The sequence below is a fragment of the Coenobita brevimanus genome, chromosome 66, assembly GCF_032717465.1.
Source record: "Coenobita brevimanus isolate Jiangsu-jjx chromosome 66, ASM3271746v2, whole genome shotgun sequence".
Taxonomy (NCBI): domain Eukaryota; kingdom Metazoa; phylum Arthropoda; class Malacostraca; order Decapoda; family Coenobitidae; genus Coenobita; species Coenobita brevimanus.
The window spans coordinates 33,063,926-33,082,483 of NC_137019.1; the positions used below are offsets into that span (position 1 = coordinate 33,063,926).

Here is an 18,558-nt window from a genome sequence, read left to right on the forward strand (position 1 = left end):
TTTCAATCACAACACATTAGGAAGAGAGAAACCTGTACTGTACACAGGAAAAATCATCCAATATATTACCAATATGCCAAGAGTCAAACCCAGAACTGTCAGGTGAAAACCAGGCAGCATACCATTACACCACGACTTCTGACTTGCCATGAGTGCTTGGGATAGATTAAAAGCAACTACTTGCCCGAGTGCCAGGGGGTTATCTCATCCTCTTCAGGCCCGCAGTGGGGGAGAAGGGACATTGGTTGCAAGATTGTGACAATGTGCGATAACTTTTACCTGGTCGTGGCATAGTGGTATCCTGCCCGGCTCTCACCTGAGAGTCCCAGGTTCGATTCCTGGCATATTGGTAATATATTGGATCACAACACATTAGGATTATATCACAGCCCCACGCAACTCGGCAAGTGACAGAGCAGTTTTAATCTATCCCAGACACAATACGAGCTTCTTTAGATGTTGGAGAGAAACACATTACACGTGTGTGTACAAATATATATGTAAGCTCCTGACTGGAAATCGAACCCTGGACCTCTTAGATAGAGGCCAGGCACTGATACCACTCGACCACGGCGTAATAAAGGCTGAGACAACCTGATTTTTTCGACGAACCAGGTAAAACCATAATGGAAGGATATATTTCAGTCACAACACATTAGGATTATATCACAGCCCCACGCAACTCGGCAACTGACAGAGCAGTTTTAATCTATCCCAGACACAACATGAGCATCTTTAGATGTTGGAGAGACACACATTACATGCGTTTGTACATACGTATTTCTTCACGCCGTGGTCAAGTGGTATTAGTGCCTGACTTCTATCTGAGAGGTCCAGGGTTCGATTCCCAGTCAGGAACGTACACAAATATTTTTTTCCTAACTGTCCTAAAAGATTTCATGATGCAATCAACTCCATAAAGAGAGACAGTGCATTACAGTACACATTGCCGAAGCTGATAAAGCCTGTGCTGTAGTGATTATGAAAAAAAAAATGACTATTAATCTAAAATTTATGACTTGCTTATTGGTGATGTTACTTACTCCAAGCATAAAAGAAATTCCCTTGAAACAGTGATTTCACAGTTGAACAAGAAACTGAAGCATTTATTGAAAGGTGATGAGACCCTCATTAACCCGCCCTGTCCCAACCGATTTTCCACCACTGCCCCCCCCCCCTAATCCCGACCAATTTTGGAAATAAAAAAATTGGCTCAAACCTCCACTTTTGGTGACAAACATCACATATTCATAGAGAAATCGCTCACCTGAGGTTTAAAAAAATACTGAATACAGGTAGCAATAGCTCTTACCTTACTGGGTTTTCTATCAGGCTGGCTCCAAAGAAAACGAGTTCTATGGGAGAGTAACTATTCTTCACCACTCATAAACAGTATTTATTTATTTGGTAAGAATATATATGTAGTACGAGAGTATGTTGGTTTTCACACAGTAATATAGGCAATATAAGCATTGTTTCACTCACCAAACACATCAACATACCTGACCTTTTTTGGCGATATTACCTGATCATCATTTCTGACTGTTTTTTCCTCTAATGCTATGCAAACTTTGTCCTCCACATTGTCATCGATTGGGGAATCACTCTGGCCTTGAATTTCGTACCGTGGCACGACATGTCTTTACTGGCCAGGTCACTGGTAACAGGTGAATTGCTGAGACAATGGCGTGTGGGGGGGGGGGAAGGTCATGCAGGGTAAGGCAAGATGTCCCATGTATACGTACCAAAATCACACGCAAAGTATGAAAACTGTGCAGATTAGGGACCCTACAATTGCTGCACGTTTATATACATCAACGGGACTCACAGTGACAAAATGTGTGGAAGTATATATACGTCAACAGGACACAGCGGGTTACAAATCCTCCATCTGTCTCTTCTTCCATACCATACATGCACGGTCTCATCAAAAGTCACAAGCAAAACAATCCTGCTAGACCCATAACAAGCTCAGTAGGTTCAGCTACCTACAAGCTATCCAAATGGGTTGTATCATTACTAAGATCACTTGTTGGTACCATCTCTGACTGAAGTATAAAGAATAATGTGGACCTTGTAGACAAAGTTAATGGGCATAAGGTAAATTGTGATTGTAAAATTGTTATATTTGATGTAACATCATTATTCACCACAATGCGAGCTGTTTGCGGAATCGTTTAATCTCACCCAGTTGGTAAAGCAACCAACCAGAATACCTGATAATCCTGACCATAATGCCCATCTCTTGGATTTATTCTTGACAAATAATCCAGATCAATACAGGATAGAGGTACTGTCACCACTTGGATCCTCTGACCACAATCTCATCAAAGCCTCATTAGTTAACCCTCCTACACCTCCCCATTCCGAACCTGTCAGGGTGACCCGATGGCACTTTGACAGGGCAGACTGGGATGGATTTAGAAATTATCTTGCTGATGTTCCATGGCAGTCTTTCTTCTCTAGTGATCCCAATTCTACCCAGTCCCACATTTGTGACTTAATACTAGCTGGTATGGATTTATTCATACCAAGTCAACAATTCACTAAAAGATCAAACTCTCCAAAATGGTTTGATGGCAATTGTGCCAGAGCAACAGCCCAAAAGTCATTAGCATATAACTCTTACTTAAAATCAAAAACACCTGAATCACTCGCCCAATTCAAAATTGCTAGAAATCATGCAAAAGCTGTATTAAATCTATCTAAATCAAACTTTCTTCAAAAGCAAGCATCAAAACTACTTAACAACCCTAATGACAATAGATTATTCTGGTCAACTCTTAATTCTTTCAATAATAACTTTAACAAGTCATCTTCCATTCCCCCACTAAAATCTTCAGATGGCAATATTACAAATGACCCACGTGGGAAAGCAGATATCTTTGCTAGTACCTTTGCAAGAAACTCTACAATAGATGATACCAGCCAGAATGTCTCAGTACTGGAACTTGATTCTCCCGAAATTGCCCCACTTAAAATACAGACAAGATTTGTAAAATCCATCCTAGACAATTTACCTACCAACAAAGCTCCAGGTCCAGATGAAATTCCGCCGATTGTTTTGAAAAAGTGTTCCCCTGAACTTGCCTCTGTCCTAGCTAAATTATTCAGACTATGCATACGTACTTCTTTATTCCCAAATTCATGGAAAGAAGCCAATATCCACCCAGTTCCGAAGAAAGGAAGTTCGTCTGACCCCTCCAATTACAGACCAATAGCTATCACATCTTCTCTTGGTAAGGTATTTGAAACTTTAATTAATAAGCATATTGTTAAACATCTTGAATCCAACAACTTAATTAATGATAGACAATACGGTTTTCGCCACGAAAGATCCACCATTGACATACTCAATCTCTTAACTCATACCATCCATCAATCAATTGATCTTTTTGGAGAAACTCATGCAGTAGCTCTTGATATCTCTAAAGCTTTCGACAGAGCATGGCACCGTTCCCTGCTGTCCAAACTCCCTTGCTATGGACTAACGTCTTTTGTTCCTTTGATTTCTTCTTATCTTAGTGACAGGAAAATAAGAGTAAAAGTAGATGATGTATATTCGAATTTCCACTCAATTAACGCCGGCGTGCCGCAGGGATCAGTTCTGGCGCCAACCCTATTTCTGGTTCATATTAATGATCTCTTATCTGTCACTCACAATCCCATTCACTCATATGCAGATGACTCAACACTACATAGTTCATTCACACTCAGACATCCATTTACAAAGTCTAATATCTCTACCTCTCAGCTCAATACAGCCATCTCCATAAATCAAGATCTATCTACAATCAGTGAATGGGGACAAAACAACCTTGTCTCTTTTAATGCTAGTAAAACTAAATATATACAGTTTACTAATAGACAGATATTGCCAGATTCGTACATTACCTTCAGTGCTACTAATGTTCCCATCTCCAAAAGTATTGAAATTCTTGGTGTCTCACTTAACAGTGCCCTCAGCTGGACCTCTCATGTCAGATCACTTGCTAAAACCGCCTCAAAGAAACTTGGATTATTGTACAGAGTCCGTAACTTCTTCGCCGATGAGCAGTTAGCTATAATTTATAAGAATCATGTGCGCTCTCAGCTTGAATATTGCTCACCCTTGTGGAATGGTTGTGGAGAGGTTGCATTAAGACAACTAGACAAAATTCAGAGTAAAGCTGTTAGAATCATTAACAACCCTGCCATTACATATAAACTACCTCCCCTGCAAGTAAGAAGGAATGTTGCCTCCCTTGCATTATTTTACAGATATTTTTTTGGCAAATGCTCAGATGAAGTTGCGTCCATGGTGCCACCTCTCCATGCCTTCCCTCGTGCTACACGGGCATCTGGTAGCGCTCATGACTGGAATGTCACTCAACCATATTGCAGAACTTCTGCCTATCAGAATTCTTTCATTCCCCGAACTGCATCTCTCTGGAACTCGCTTCCCCAGAGTTGTTTTCCTCCAAATTTCAACCTACAACTGTTCAAGTCTAACTGTTACAGATATTTTATGAACAGAGGACACCAGTAATCTGGTGTATGGATTATTTTCTTTCTCCATTTGTTTTTCCTTCCTCCGTTCTGTTATTTTAAAAAAAAAAAAAAAAAAAAAAAATTCCTTTTGATGGTATGTTAGAATAACTCAGAAATTCATTAAATAACTTTTCTTTGCTGGTCTCAGACACAACAATGATTCAGTTGATAAAGCTTTACATCAATCAGTCAGGGAAGAGGGGGCAAAAACTCCATGGGGCGCATAGCCTCACGCACCCTTCCACTGCACCCAAGCACTTTACTCTGTGCAACGACTCTTCCTCCTCTAAGTAACTCCCGAGAACTGTGATCGACCTGCCTCAGCCATGAGGTTCGTGGCCTTCCCCTTGGCCACCTCCAACCTGGGTTAACTCATTCAGAGATCACCCTGTGAGCAGAATCAGCCTCAAGAAAGCAAGCTACGTGCCCATATAGTTGGCGCTGGCATTGACGTATTGTGTGCCTAATAGGCCTCGATTCAGTCTCATATAGTGGTCGTCCGTTACGCACCTGGTTGTACCAGCGATATCCCATTATCCTGTGAAGATACTTAATACCGAAGGAGTCAGTTCACTGCTTCAAGTCACTGTTTAGTATCCATGTCTCACAACCATAAAGTAAGACAGGGAGCACCAGCACCTCGAAGATGCGAACTTTGGTCCTTATACACAAATAACGACAGTGCCAGATACCCCAATTGAGTTAAACCACAACCCCGTAGGCCAGACAATGCAGTACCAGATCTCACCATCTGATCTACCGTTGTTATGGACCACACTACCAAGATAAGTGAATCTTTCCAAGACTTCTGTATTTTCATCACATGCTGGGACAGACTGAACTGCTTCATCCAGCAAGCCACCAAATGCCTCGACCTTGGTCTTGGCCCAAGAGACATTTACTCCCAGAGGCTTCGCATTCTCATGAATTTCCTCGAGGGCTTTCAGTAGTGTGTCCAGCGACTCCTCAAGCATAACTGCATCATCGGCAAAGATAAAGTTGGTAACCGTAAAATTGCCAATTGATAACCCACAGTGATTTTGGCTCAAAGCCCGGTCCAGTACCCAATCTATTCATGTGTTGAAAAGCGTGGGGACAAGGACACATCCCTGTAAATGTAATGTTTAATAATTCATGTACAGTGAAGAAGAGGTTGATTAAGAATTCACCTGATAATTCAAGTGACTGCGTTTACAAAATACCATGTAAAGAGTGCAATAAATATTATGTAGGCTCAGGAAAAGAACTTGATGCTAGAATCAAACAACATAGGTATAGCTCTGCTATTAAGAGGAACATCGATGAATCCACTGAAATCAAGAACACAGAGTCTGATAATATGAACCCGAACACTGGGATTGACAAGTTAGATAACTTTATCACAACGAAAATATGTAGCCTAGTTAAGATCACGTAGTTTGTTTAATCTCGTTTGTATATTTTTTTCACCTCATAATTTAAGCACACACCAGTACATGACGGGATTTATATACGGGTATGTATGCATATGTAATTCTCCTTGTAAAGAATAGGTTATACTGTACGTATATTTAACAGTATTTTTTGTCTATGTATATTTGTGCCTTTTTTTTATACAGTATATATGCGTTTGTATGTGCTTACGTAGGTAGTGCACGTATGAAGGTGTGTTCATATTCATATATACTACTGGGTATGTATTAACACAAATATATATATATATATATTGCCAGACGCCTTAATCCCTTAACGAGTGGCCACAAACAAAGCGCCTCCATGTCGCCTGTCCCCCGCCATTTCATTGCCTTGTTCCTAGCTCACGCCCCCCTCTCTCATATAGCTCTCCACTCCCTCCCTCCATCTCATCCTTGGCCTCTCCCTCCCTCTCCCCTCCTCCACCTCACTTACATACACTCTCCTCGTCAGTCTCTCGCTCTCTATCCTCTCCACATGTCCAAACCACCTCAGTGTGTGTCTCCAAACGCTTCCTATCACATCCACATCCACACCACAACGCTCCTTCACTTCCTCATTTGTCAGTCTGTCTCTGCATGTGACTCCACATGCTTCTCTCAAATAACTCATTTCCACTGCTCTCACTCTTGACTTCTGTCTCTCCAACAAGGTCCAAGCATCACTTCCATACGTTTGAGTTGGTATCACAATACTGTCATGTAGTAGCTTTTTCACGTAAATGCTCACTTCCCTGTTTCTTATCACTGCTTTCAATGATCCAGCAACCTTTCTTCCCTGTTGCACCTATTCAAGCACTTCACCCTCTAAACTTCCATCCTTACTCATCACAATACTCAAGTATTAAAAAACGCTCACATTTTCCACTTCCTCCTCATCCAGATTAACTGTTCTTTCACTGACTTCATTTCTCTCAAGGACCATAACTTTATTCTTCCCTACATTTAACTCTAGATTCCGTTTCTTACACACTCTCCCAAACTCATTCACCAAGCCTTGCAGCTCCCCTCCGTCTTCACTCAACAACAAAGTATTATCTGCCGTCTCTCACTAGGGCCGCTCCAGCATCCACTCCTCTACCTTGTATTTCTTTTATAACCCCATCCATATACAGATAGAACAACCATGGAGACATGACACATCCTTGTTTCAGTCCAAGCTTCAAATAGAAATATTCACTCAGTTCACTATCCACACGCACTGCAGCCTTAGCACCCTCATACATACTCTTCACAGCGTTCAGTAACTTCTCAGCTACTCCATATATTCTTAATACTTTCCACAATCCTTGTTTATCCACCCTGTCATATGCTTTCTCGAAATCCATGAAGGCCGCAGGTAAAATGGGGTGAAAAAAAAATGCAAAATGGAAAACTTCGCTTTTCGCCGATATATGGTTCAGTATTTTCGTATAACTTGGTTCATTATATTCATTTGACAGTATTACATAAGATATGAACTTGCCTTGAGCCAAGGTCACATAGTTTTTTTTTAATATGAATATTTTTTGGTGATTTTCTTCTTCACCTGAAATGGGATAAAAAATCATGATGGGGAAAGAAAAAATCATATTTATTTTGCTCAAAATAGAGGTTTTACAATGAATGTCCATACATATTCATAAAGAAAATGATTGATACATCATATCTGAGCACTGCCAAATTAATATTAAAACATGTATATACTCTTCAGTACCTGTTAATTTCTTTTATTTTTTTTTTTTACAAAAAGAAGTTAATCAATGAAGGCCGATACCTTTCTATAATGAAAATAACTGATATTTCACATTTGTGCATCACCAACTTAAATTAAAGCATGTATTCTTCATTGTTACAAAAATTACTTGTTCATAATTAGTTTCTTTACAAGATAAAGAAGTTTAACAAAATTTTTCTTTCTTTCATGTAGCTATATCAAAACTCCTTCAATAAATTATGAGATGACTATGAATTTGCCTTCAAATTCTTTTCAATATCTTTCAGACGAGCAAATGCCATGTCATCTGGGAATCTATAAATATTTTTCATTATCCTGGGCACTTCTGGTCCATAGAATATGTATTCTGTGTCCACAATATCAATATCTTTCATGTTCCGTTCAATCCATGTCCACTTCTTTGGGTCACTCGAAATATTTTTTTTCTGAAGGCAGTCAATTTCTACTCTGATCACTGGACCATCATTATCATCAGCAAAAGTTTTAACTATCTTTCCCAAGAAGTAAATCATACGTGGCTCAGTGTAAACTTTCCAACTGAGTCATCTGTTACTACAGGAGCGTCTGATGGAACTGCCTTGTGTGCCTGTACTTCATCTTCACATTCCATTTCACTTTCATCTTTGTCTAGAGTAAAACTGACATCATCAGCAGAATCACTTTCCATTTCTTCCATCTCTTCTTCACTTGTGGTCTCGGAGAGTGGTTCAGGGTCCCTCTTTTTCCTTGGCACTCTGTTATACTTCTTTTTCTTCTGTGTTTCATGCCCCGTCATTTCCTTTCTACATTCCTCTTGCGTTATGATTTGGCTATGCACTTCCTACCGTGATCAAACAATCATTCAACCCTCCCAACACATTTATTCCTTGCACCCTTCCATCTGCCACAATCTCAGCCTCCCTTTCCTCCTCTACATTTAACAATCTTTCAAAATACTCTGCCCATCTTTTCCTTACTGCATCCATTTCTATTAACATCCTTCCATCCTTTGTTTTTATTCACTTTTCCTTCCCAGGCTTTTCATTTCGTACCCTTTTCACCTCTGTCCAAAACATTTTCTTCTGTTGAAAATTCTCATTCAACCGCCTACCCCACCTCTCATCTGCAGCCACTTTAGCATCATGCACAGCCCTTCTCACCCTATTCCTCTTTTCCTTATACCACTCGTATGACACCTTACCCTTTCTCTGCAGCCACACTTCATACGCAAGTCTCTTCTCAGCCACAGCCATACTTACATCCTCGCACCACCATTCACTTCCTTTTCTTACACCACCACCCACTCGTCTCACACCACACACCTCTTACGCATGCCCCACCACAGCACTCTTAAACAACTGCCATTCCTCCTCCACACTGCCATTTTCCTGATTTTTCACTGCGTTCCATTCATCTTCCATTTTCTTCTGATATTCTAACATTTTCTCTCTTTTATCCAAGTCACCAACTTTCAAAAACTCCCTGTCACACCAAACTCTCCTAGCTCTCACCCATCTCTTACCTACTCTTAACTTTCCCTCCACCAGGTAGTGGTCAGACATACCTCCACCCTCCCCTCTCAAAACTCTCACATCCAACAATCTTCCTATTACATTCCTGAACACAACCATATAGTCCATCAAAGCTCTATCAACAACCCTTCCACCCTCCTGTCTCACCCATGTATACTTATAAATATCTTTCTTCTCAAACAGCGTATTTCCAATCACCATCTCTCGCTCAACGCACATCCCTATCATTCGTTCCCCATTTTCATTTCTTCCAGGCACACCATGCATACCAACTACACCTTCAACTGCTACATTTCCCACTCTAGCATTCAGATCTCCCATCATTACCACATTCACATTCGCTCCAAATCTCTGCAGACACTCATCAACATCATTCCAGAAAGACTCCCTCTCTTCTTCATCCCTTTCACTACCAGGACCATATGCGCTCACAAACACCCACAACTCACATTCAAATTTCGCTTTCACCCACATCAGTCTCAGTGACACTTCCTTCCATTCAGTCACACACTGCTGTACTTCTGGACTCACTAACAAGGCCACACCTTCTCTTGCCCTTCCTCTATCAACATCTGACAATCTTCCATTCACACTTCCAACCTTAGACTTACTTTTCCCTTTCATCTTCGTTTCACTCAATGCTAACACACCCAGCTTTCTTTTCACAAACATTCTCCCAATCTCCTCCCTTTTAGCCTCAATCGTACTACATCCACGCACATTCATAGACCCAATCTTCAGAGTACGGGGATAACTCCATCCCACATCCCTTTCTCTGGCCTGTCTCTTTTTAGGAACTAAAAAACAGAGGAGGGGGTCTCTAGTCCTCTCACCCCGCCCCTTTTAGTCGCTTTTTACGACATGCAGGGAATACTGTGGCAGTATTCTTCCTAACACAACCTGGCCGCATAGTAGTAGTACCGCCCCATAGTGTGGCCAGATTGTGTACGTCAGTTTACACGTGCACACACACACACACACACACACACACACACACCAAGCAAAACAATACCCTGCCGGACAATCGTGCGGGGCGAATGCAATCAATTGTAACGGTTATAAGAACATTACTTTATATAATACCAAACAAATATATATACGAACCCAAATAATAGTGTTTAAGATAAGATTAAGTGATAGAAACTGCTATTTTCAGAAACAGAAACATATATCTGCGACATAAGACCACGCAAATAACAGCAAATCGAAATTAACTTGTTGAACACTTTTGAGATTAAAAAAAAAAAAAAACTTTTCCGCACTGATCATTTGTATTACATCACCCATTTCCACTTGAACCCCCCTCTTTCTAACCATAAATTGGGCTAATTCCAATGATTTCTCTGTTCCTTGTGTCATTTTCTTCATATCGTTGTTCGTTGATTTGCAAAGGATAGTTTAAAGCAATCAGTGACTTCACTCAAAGCATAAATCCTGCAACACACATTTTTACACGGTATGCTTCCCTACGCCAACTTCACCACGCACCAAAGATCCGATCCATCCTGCCTATTCCTTCTTTCTGCTCACCCAATTCATAAAGCAACGCAAGTCACGCGTTCCAAAACACGCTTGTTAGACTACTGGGCAAAATAGGATCAGAAATTCCGTGTAGCTTCTCATAAATCATTCTCTTACTGCCTTGAATGTGGATTGTGTGGAATACAGCTCTGAATAGTTTGAGAGTTGGAAGTGCTGCTGTCTTCGTTATATATCCCCACTTCAAACCTTTAATTTTTTCACCAGGAGGACGAATTACGTGATTCAGTCTTTCTAATTTGAGATGCTTATATTATTCATTGAAAGGACGTTACGGAATGGAAAAGTTAGATATTGCATTCACTGACTCCATCAGTTCGAGATACGTTTCTTACGTTGAATAAATCGTCTGGATTTAGCAGGAGAAAAATTAAAAATGAGAGAAATCACCTGATCAAATACATGGTCTATCGGATCTCCAGGCTCCCAGGTCTTTCAGCACATTTAACGGTGGTTATTTCCATTATTATATTTATTTGGCTGGGACCAACCAAGCGTCTTGCTTGAGGGAATAATTATCTTGTATTAACCACACCTGTGGCGGGGGGGGACACAATCTGGCCGCACTATGGAGTGGTACTACTACTCTGCGGCCAGGTTGTGATAGGAAGAATACTGACACCGTATTCCCTGCGTGTCGTAAGAGGTGACTAAAAGGGGCGGGGTGAGGGGACTAGGGACCCCCTCCTCTATTTTTTAGTTCCTAAAAAGAGACAGGCCAGAGAAAGGGATAGGGGATTGAGTTATCCCCGTACCCTGAAGATTGGGTTTATGAATGTGCGTGGATGTAATTACGATTCAGGCTAAAAGGGAGGAGATTGGGAGAATGTTTGTGAGAAGAAAGTTGGATGTGTTAGCTTTGAGTGAAACGAAGATGAAAGGGAAGGGTGAGTCTATGTTTGGAAGTGTGAATGGAAGATTGTCAGGTGTTGATAGAGGAAGGGCAAGAGAAGATGTGGCCTTGTTAGTGAGTCCGGGAGTACAGCAGTGTGTGATTGAATGGAAGGAAGTGTCATTGAGACTGATGTGGGTGAAAGCGAAATTTGAATGTGAGTTGTGGGTGTTTGTGAGCGCATATGGGCCTGGTAGTGAAAGGGATGAAGAAGAGAGGGAGTCTTTCTGGAATGATGTTCATGAGTGTCTGCAGAGGTTTGGAGCGAATGTGAATGTGGTAATGATGGGAGATCTGAATGCTAGAGTCGGAAATGTAGCAGTTGAAGGTGTAGTTGGTATGCATGTTGCGCCAGGAAGAAATGAAAATGGAGAAGGAATGATAGGGATGTGTGTTGAGCGAGAGATGGTGATTGGAAATACGCTGTTCGAGACGAAAGATATAAGTATACAGTACATGGGTGAGACAGGAGGGTGGAATGGTTGTTGATAAAGCACTGATGAACTATGTGGTTGTGTTCAGGAATGTAATAGGAAGATTGTTGGATGTGAGAGTTCTGAGAGGGGAGGGTGGAGGTATGTCTGACCACTACCTGGTGGAGGGAAAGTTAAGAGTAGGTAAGAGATGGGTGAGAGCTAGGAGCGTTAGGTGTGGCAGGGAGGTTTTGAAAGTGAGTGAATTGGATAAAAGAGAGAAAATGATAAGAGTATCAGGAGAAATTGAAAGATGAGTGGAATGCAGTGAAAGATCAGGAAAATGGCAGTGTGGAGGAGGAATGGCAGTTGTTTAAGAGTGCTGTGGTGGGGCATGCAGAAGAGGTGTGTGGTGTGAGACGTGTGGGTGGTGGTGTAAGAAAGGAAGTAAATGGTGGTGCGAGGAAGTAAGTCTGGCTGTGGCTGAGAAGAGACGTGCGTGTGAAGTGTGGCTGCAGAGGAAGGATGAGGTGTCACATGAGAGGTATAAGGAAAAGAGGAACAGGGCGAGAAGGGCTGTGCGTGATGCTAAAGTGGCAGCAGATGAGGCGGCTGACTGAGAATTTTCAACAGAATAAGAAAATGTTCTGGAAGGAGGTTAAAAGGGTGCGAAAGGGAGAGTCTGGGAAGGAAGAGCGAGTAAAAGGAGAGGATGGAAGGATGTTAACTGAGATGGATACAGTAAGGAAGAGATGGGCAGAGTATTTTGAAAGATTGTTAAATGTAGAGGAGGAAAGGGTGGCTGAGATTGTGGCAGATGGAAGGGGCAAGGAATAAATGTGTTGGGAAAGTTGAATGATTCTTTGATCACGGAGGAGGAAGTGGAGAAGGCAGTAAAGGAGATGAAAACAGGGAAAGGTGCAGGTATGGATGCGTGTGCTGTGGAATGCCTGAAGGGTGGTGGAGTGACCATTGTTGAGTGGTTAGTAAGATTGCTGAATGTGTGCTTTGAGAAAGGTATGGTGCCAATTGACTGGGCAAGTGCTTGTGTGGTCCCGTTGTATAAAGGCAAGGGTGATAAGTATGAATGTACTAGTTTTAGGGGTATAAGTCTGTTGAGTGTTGTAGGTAAGGTGTATGGTAGTGTTAATTATGAAAGTTAGAGAGGGTACAGAGGGAGTGATTGGTGAGGAGCACTGTGGTTTAGGAGAGGGAGGGGATACGTGGATCAGGTGTTCGCTGTGAGACAAGTGTGTGAAAAGTATTTAGCGAAAGGCAAGGATGTGTTTTGGGCATTCATGGATTTAGAGAAAGCGTATGATAGAATTGATAGGGAGGCTTTGTCTGCGGTTTTAAGACTGTATGGTCTTGATGGTAGATTACTAAAAGGGGTGAAAAGTTTTTTTGTAAATAGTAGAGCGTATGTAAGAGTGAGAAATGCTGTGAGTGATTGGTTTCCCGTGAGAGTGGGGCTGTGACAGGGATGTGTGATGTCACCTTGGTTGCTTAACATTTATATGGATGGTGTTGTAGGGGAGGTGAATGCAAGAGTTTTAGGTGGAGGTCTGGGTCTGGTGAATGTTGATGGTGGAGAGTGGAATCTGAAGTAGCTGCTGTTTGCAGATGCTGCTGCACTGGTGGCTGATTCAGAGGAGAGATTGACATAGTTGGTAGAGGAGTTTGGAAGGGTGTGTGGAAGGAGGAAACTGAAAGTAAATGAGAATATGAGTAAAGTGATGAATTGTACGAGGTTGGTAGATGGTAGGGGGATGAATATAGTTTTGAATGGTGAGTTGCTTGAGGAGGTAGAGTGTTTTAAATATTTAGGGTCACATGTTGCCGTGGATGGAAGAATAGATGCAGAAGTGAAGTTTAGAATGAATGAAGTAGGTAAGGTGCTGGGAGGAATGAAAAAAGTGTTTAGATGTCATTTGCTTAGAACGGATGTAAATAGAAGGCTGTATGAGGGTGTTGTGGTACTGACTGCAATATATGGGGCTGAAACATGGAATATGGGTGTAGTAGAGAGGAAAAGTTTGAATATAATGGACATGAGGTGTCTGAGGAGTATGTGTGGAGAGACGCGTATGGATCGAGTGCGAAATGATGAAATGCGAAAGGAGAACTGGAGTTGTTCGGGAGATGGCTGGTAAAGTTGAGCAGAGGGTGTTGCAATGGTTTCGGCATATGGAGAGAATGGATAATGAGCGATCTGTGAAAAAGATAACTAGATCTGATATGAGAGGTGTAAGGCTCAGAGGGAAACCACGAATAGGATGGATGGACAGTGTGAAGAGAGCGCTGGATGTGAGAGGGATGTCTGTTGAGCAAGGAAGAGTGGCTGTGCGTGACAGAAATAAATGGAGAGAAATTGTGAATGAATAAATGATGACCCAGCCCTGAGGGGATATTCTCCCGCATTTGGTCTGATCAGCTAGTCAGGTCAAGTGCGGGTAAAGGGATGGGTCTATTATGATGTAGCAGGGGTAAACCAGCTCTGCTGTTGGGCCCTGCTGCGGATGTCACTGACTGCACTGCACAGTTGACCCTTGTGCGATGTGTTACGGTGAGGATCTGTCCCTTCTCCCCTTTGGGGCTAAGATGCGAATGAATGTGTTTGAATGGTGAGTAAATGGGGAGTGTGTCGGCCTGTCTCTGCTACCTTCCTTTCCTTGGGGGAAGCAGCCTAGGTATATAGATAGATTAACCTCATGGAAGCTGGAGAGAGAGAGAGAGAGAGAGAGAGAGAGAGAGAGAGAGAGTATGCTACTCTGTTGGGTAGTTTGGAGCAGGGCTATGTGACTATTAGACGGACAGATTTTTCCCTGTAGCATTGCACGTCTCCAAATCCGTATTATCTGAGAGATTATTGAAGCTACTGGGCGAATTCTCACATTTTAAAATTAAGATTATGAAAAGTGGGCCTAATAATTCTTGCTTATGCGATTTTTCTCAAAACTACCCACACTAATGAAAAAAAAAAAGTGTCAACTTAGCGTGTACAGCACCAAAAGCGTGTTTTCTTGAGATTATCAAAGCTCTAGCAAATCTATGGAAGTCGTTGGAAAGCTTATGAAAAAGCTGTGTAACAAGCGTTATCGTACAGGTGTGACTTCTCGAAAATCGTCAACGAGTTCCTGAAAAAGTCAGACTGAGAAATTTGAACAACATAAACCATTGTCTTTGAAATTATTATAGGCATAGCTAATTTGTCACGAGCGTCGTTAAGACACTCCACACTTTCAAATGCGGGCACCTGTAACTTCATTCCAGCTATGGGCATATGATTTCATTAGTCAGAGGAAAACTGTTTTCCAAGTGAAAAGTACAGTAACTTATTTCGCTTTTATGTTCTTACTGTTTCCTACAGCCCTAACAATGACAAATACTCTCTTTTATTCTGACTATCACAAAGTAAAAATTACAACTGAGAAGAGAGTTAAAATAATTTCAAGAGAAAAATATATCCTTAAATAATCCTGCTTAATGTAAAAGATTTCCCCTAACTTTATACACCAGTGGTGAAAACGAAATATGCAGGAATCATCGTTATGAAGGAGATAAAACAGACTTCAGCTATCGGAACTTTAAGTTTGCTCTGACACCAGATATTAAAATCCCTTAAAGGAAAAAGATTCGGGCAAATGCCATATGACATTACTCGTTGTTGGCAATCCCCCTATCCCGGAATTTAAACATGAATTACAGTACAAAACTTTACCGGACATCAAAATATGGGTATTATTTAGGTTAACACTAGATGATCTACTCACGAGGAGGGAATCCTATATTTCTCCAAGCTTAATAAACCTTCATAAGTAATCCATGTTCTAAAGTATAAGTTTTTGCTCTGGCTAAGGCCAGACGATTTTAGCATAGGTCGGATTATTTTGCTCATAAAATATCCTTCGGGAAAACAATGGGTCAAAATTTTTATAAGACGTATTTTTTAACATCTCCATATTTCTATTATTTCAGTATTCTACATACAGAAATTCTTACACAAAATGTCACCCCAACACAAACCGAAGCAACTTCCGGAGGCAAATAGTGAAAATTGTTGGTGCTGAGATGTGTGTGTGTGTGTGTGTGTGTGTGTGTGTGTGTGTGTGTGTGTGTGTGTGTGTGTGTGTGTGTGTCTGTCTGTCTGTCTGTTTGTCTGTCTGTCTGATATCAAGCACTGAGTGATACAATGATTTTTTCGCTACACTGCCCTGACCCCATTTATTTCGTCAACATACAGTAGCATTCCGCTACTCTTCTCCCTCTCGCTCCTAGAATCAAATGAATCCTTCAACTAAGCTCGCTCGGGGTGTCTAAAGAGTTCAGACCTAGTGGAAATCGGGGAGTTGAGCCAGGTCTCTGTTTTTATGTCCGTTCGTTGTCTGACTGCGTAGTATAAGGGAAACAATGCATTATTTATACTCATATTTCATATATTCAAGGTATCAAAGTCAAACTCTTTGTAGACATTACTTGAGTTATGCAGATTAAAGTAAGGCTTGAGCTTAAGGGCTATAACAGACAGAAATATTTATCAGGAAACTGTGATGACGACGACTGCGGCTCTGCCACATTCACGGGTTGGCTGAGGAGGGTGGATCACTACTGTACACCTGGCCGCACCTATATAAGCTGCACGTCCCTATGCAGGAGGATATGAAAAGACTGTGTGTGTGTGTGTGTGTGTGTGTGTGTGTGTGTGTGTGTGTGTGTGTGTGTGTGTGTGTGTGTGTGTGTGTGTGTGTGTGTGTGTGTGTGTGTGTGTGTGTGTGTGTGTGTGTGTGTGTGTGTGTGTGTGTGTGTGTGTGTGTGTGTGTGTGTGTGTGTGTGTGCGCGCGCGCGCGCGTGCATGCGTTTGCATAGGGGCTTTTATAATGCCCCACAGTAAATTTATAACCATTTTCTTTAACCATATTCGAAGGAAAGGTGTACATTAAGGTAACATATAGTAATTTTGTTATAGCAAAAGTAAAATTTCATTCTTCATCATAGTCAAGGAGTTAATGGAAGAAGTTTGTAATGCATTAACCTCGAAATCTGGGGAGTGGAGTATAACTGTCTGGCGATAACAAGAATAAAAATGCCACACTGAAAGGATTAATGTTATGCCTTATGGCAGCATGATGGCATCGTAATGTATGTCTGTCTGTCTAGTCAGTGTGTCAGTTTATTTGCAAGTGCAGTCTATGAATCTATGTACTGTACTTTACTGTACTAATATGTATGTACGTGTCAAATATGCATCTGCAAAAATCAGTGGTCTTTCTGTTTATATTTATGCTGTTTCTATTGGTCTGATTCTCTGTGTAGTCTTTAACTAATTGTCTGAGTATCAGTTCAATATATTTTTTTTAATATATCTTTAAGTAACTCATAAGGCAAAGAATCCATCTCCCAGACTTACCTTCATTGTGGTATGAGGAGTCAGTAGGCGTGAAGATGAGATGGGTCGCGTTCTTACTTGGCTGTTGGATGTGGTCAGTCCTGTGACTTTGTGTAGGAGCGGAAGGGGGTTGGTTTGGATTTAGTTTGGCTGTGGACTGCTGCCTGTAACAAGGTGTTTTCGCGGTGTCAGGTGAATACTGGTACTTGGATGAGGAAAATAATAGCAGCAGCAGCTGCAGCAGAAGTAGTAGTAGTAGTAGTAGTAGTAGTAGTAGTAATAGCAGCAGCAGCAGCAGCAGCAGTAGTAGTAACAGTAGTAGTAGTAGTAGTAGTAGCAACCAGAAGAAGAGGAGAAGGATTATACAGGATTACAAAGGAAAGCAAACAGCAACAGACCTCATGGTCCTTTTGAGGCTGCTTGTTACAAAGAAAACTATGACTACACGATCTAACTCTACATGCTGAAGGATAAGGATAGTAAAGCAAGAAGGCTCCCCCACCACCAAACCCTCCAGGAAAAAGTGAGAAAAACCACCTTGCAGCATGGAAAAACTGAAATGGAAATTTCATAGGAAATATTGGAAAGGAAAAGTCGCATTCTATAATATTAAGTCTATAAGCTACCCGATTGAGTAACATGAAAGAGAAAGTAATCAAATAAACTAATAGTTACGGCATGACCTTATAAACCAGTACATTGAGTTAATGGTAAGTCTGTGAACATAACGTGGAAACTACACACTGCACAGTGTGCATGTTTAGGGGTGGTCTGGCAGCCTTGCCTGGCACTTTTAAGGTAGGCAGCAGTCAGTCAGGCCCTAGATCCGTTCACTCCACTGAGACAAGGAACTCTCCCATGTGGGACAAGTACACAAGTTTCCTCCTGAAGCAGTGACCCCTGGTACATTAAAAAAAATCCTGATGGTGGTCACTTGACTAACAGGGACCCTCAGTGATTCACAGCCCATCACAGGTCGAAAGTAAGAGTAGTGACCATTAACTCAGGGCTAACTGTGCAGATCCTAATCTGTGCTTATATTGCTTTCTTTGCATTGGGGAGATTGAAAAATTTATAAGACGGGTGTCTTAGACAAAAGGGGACTGTATAGTGCACAGT

The 18,558-nt window shown here is 41.5% G+C and overlaps 1 protein-coding gene across 1 annotated transcript in view; it reads right to left on the reverse strand.

Annotated features, from left to right (window-relative positions):
* Positions 1 to 18,558, reverse strand: part of LOC145405334 (uncharacterized) — a 361,863-nt gene that overhangs the window by 39,273 nt on the left and 304,032 nt on the right. The window contains exon 7 of the mRNA XM_080276746.1: positions 17,461 to 17,603. Within this exon, the coding sequence (XP_080132872.1) occupies positions 17,461 to 17,603 (143 nt within the window). The remainder of the gene's footprint in view (positions 1 to 17,460; positions 17,604 to 18,558) is intronic.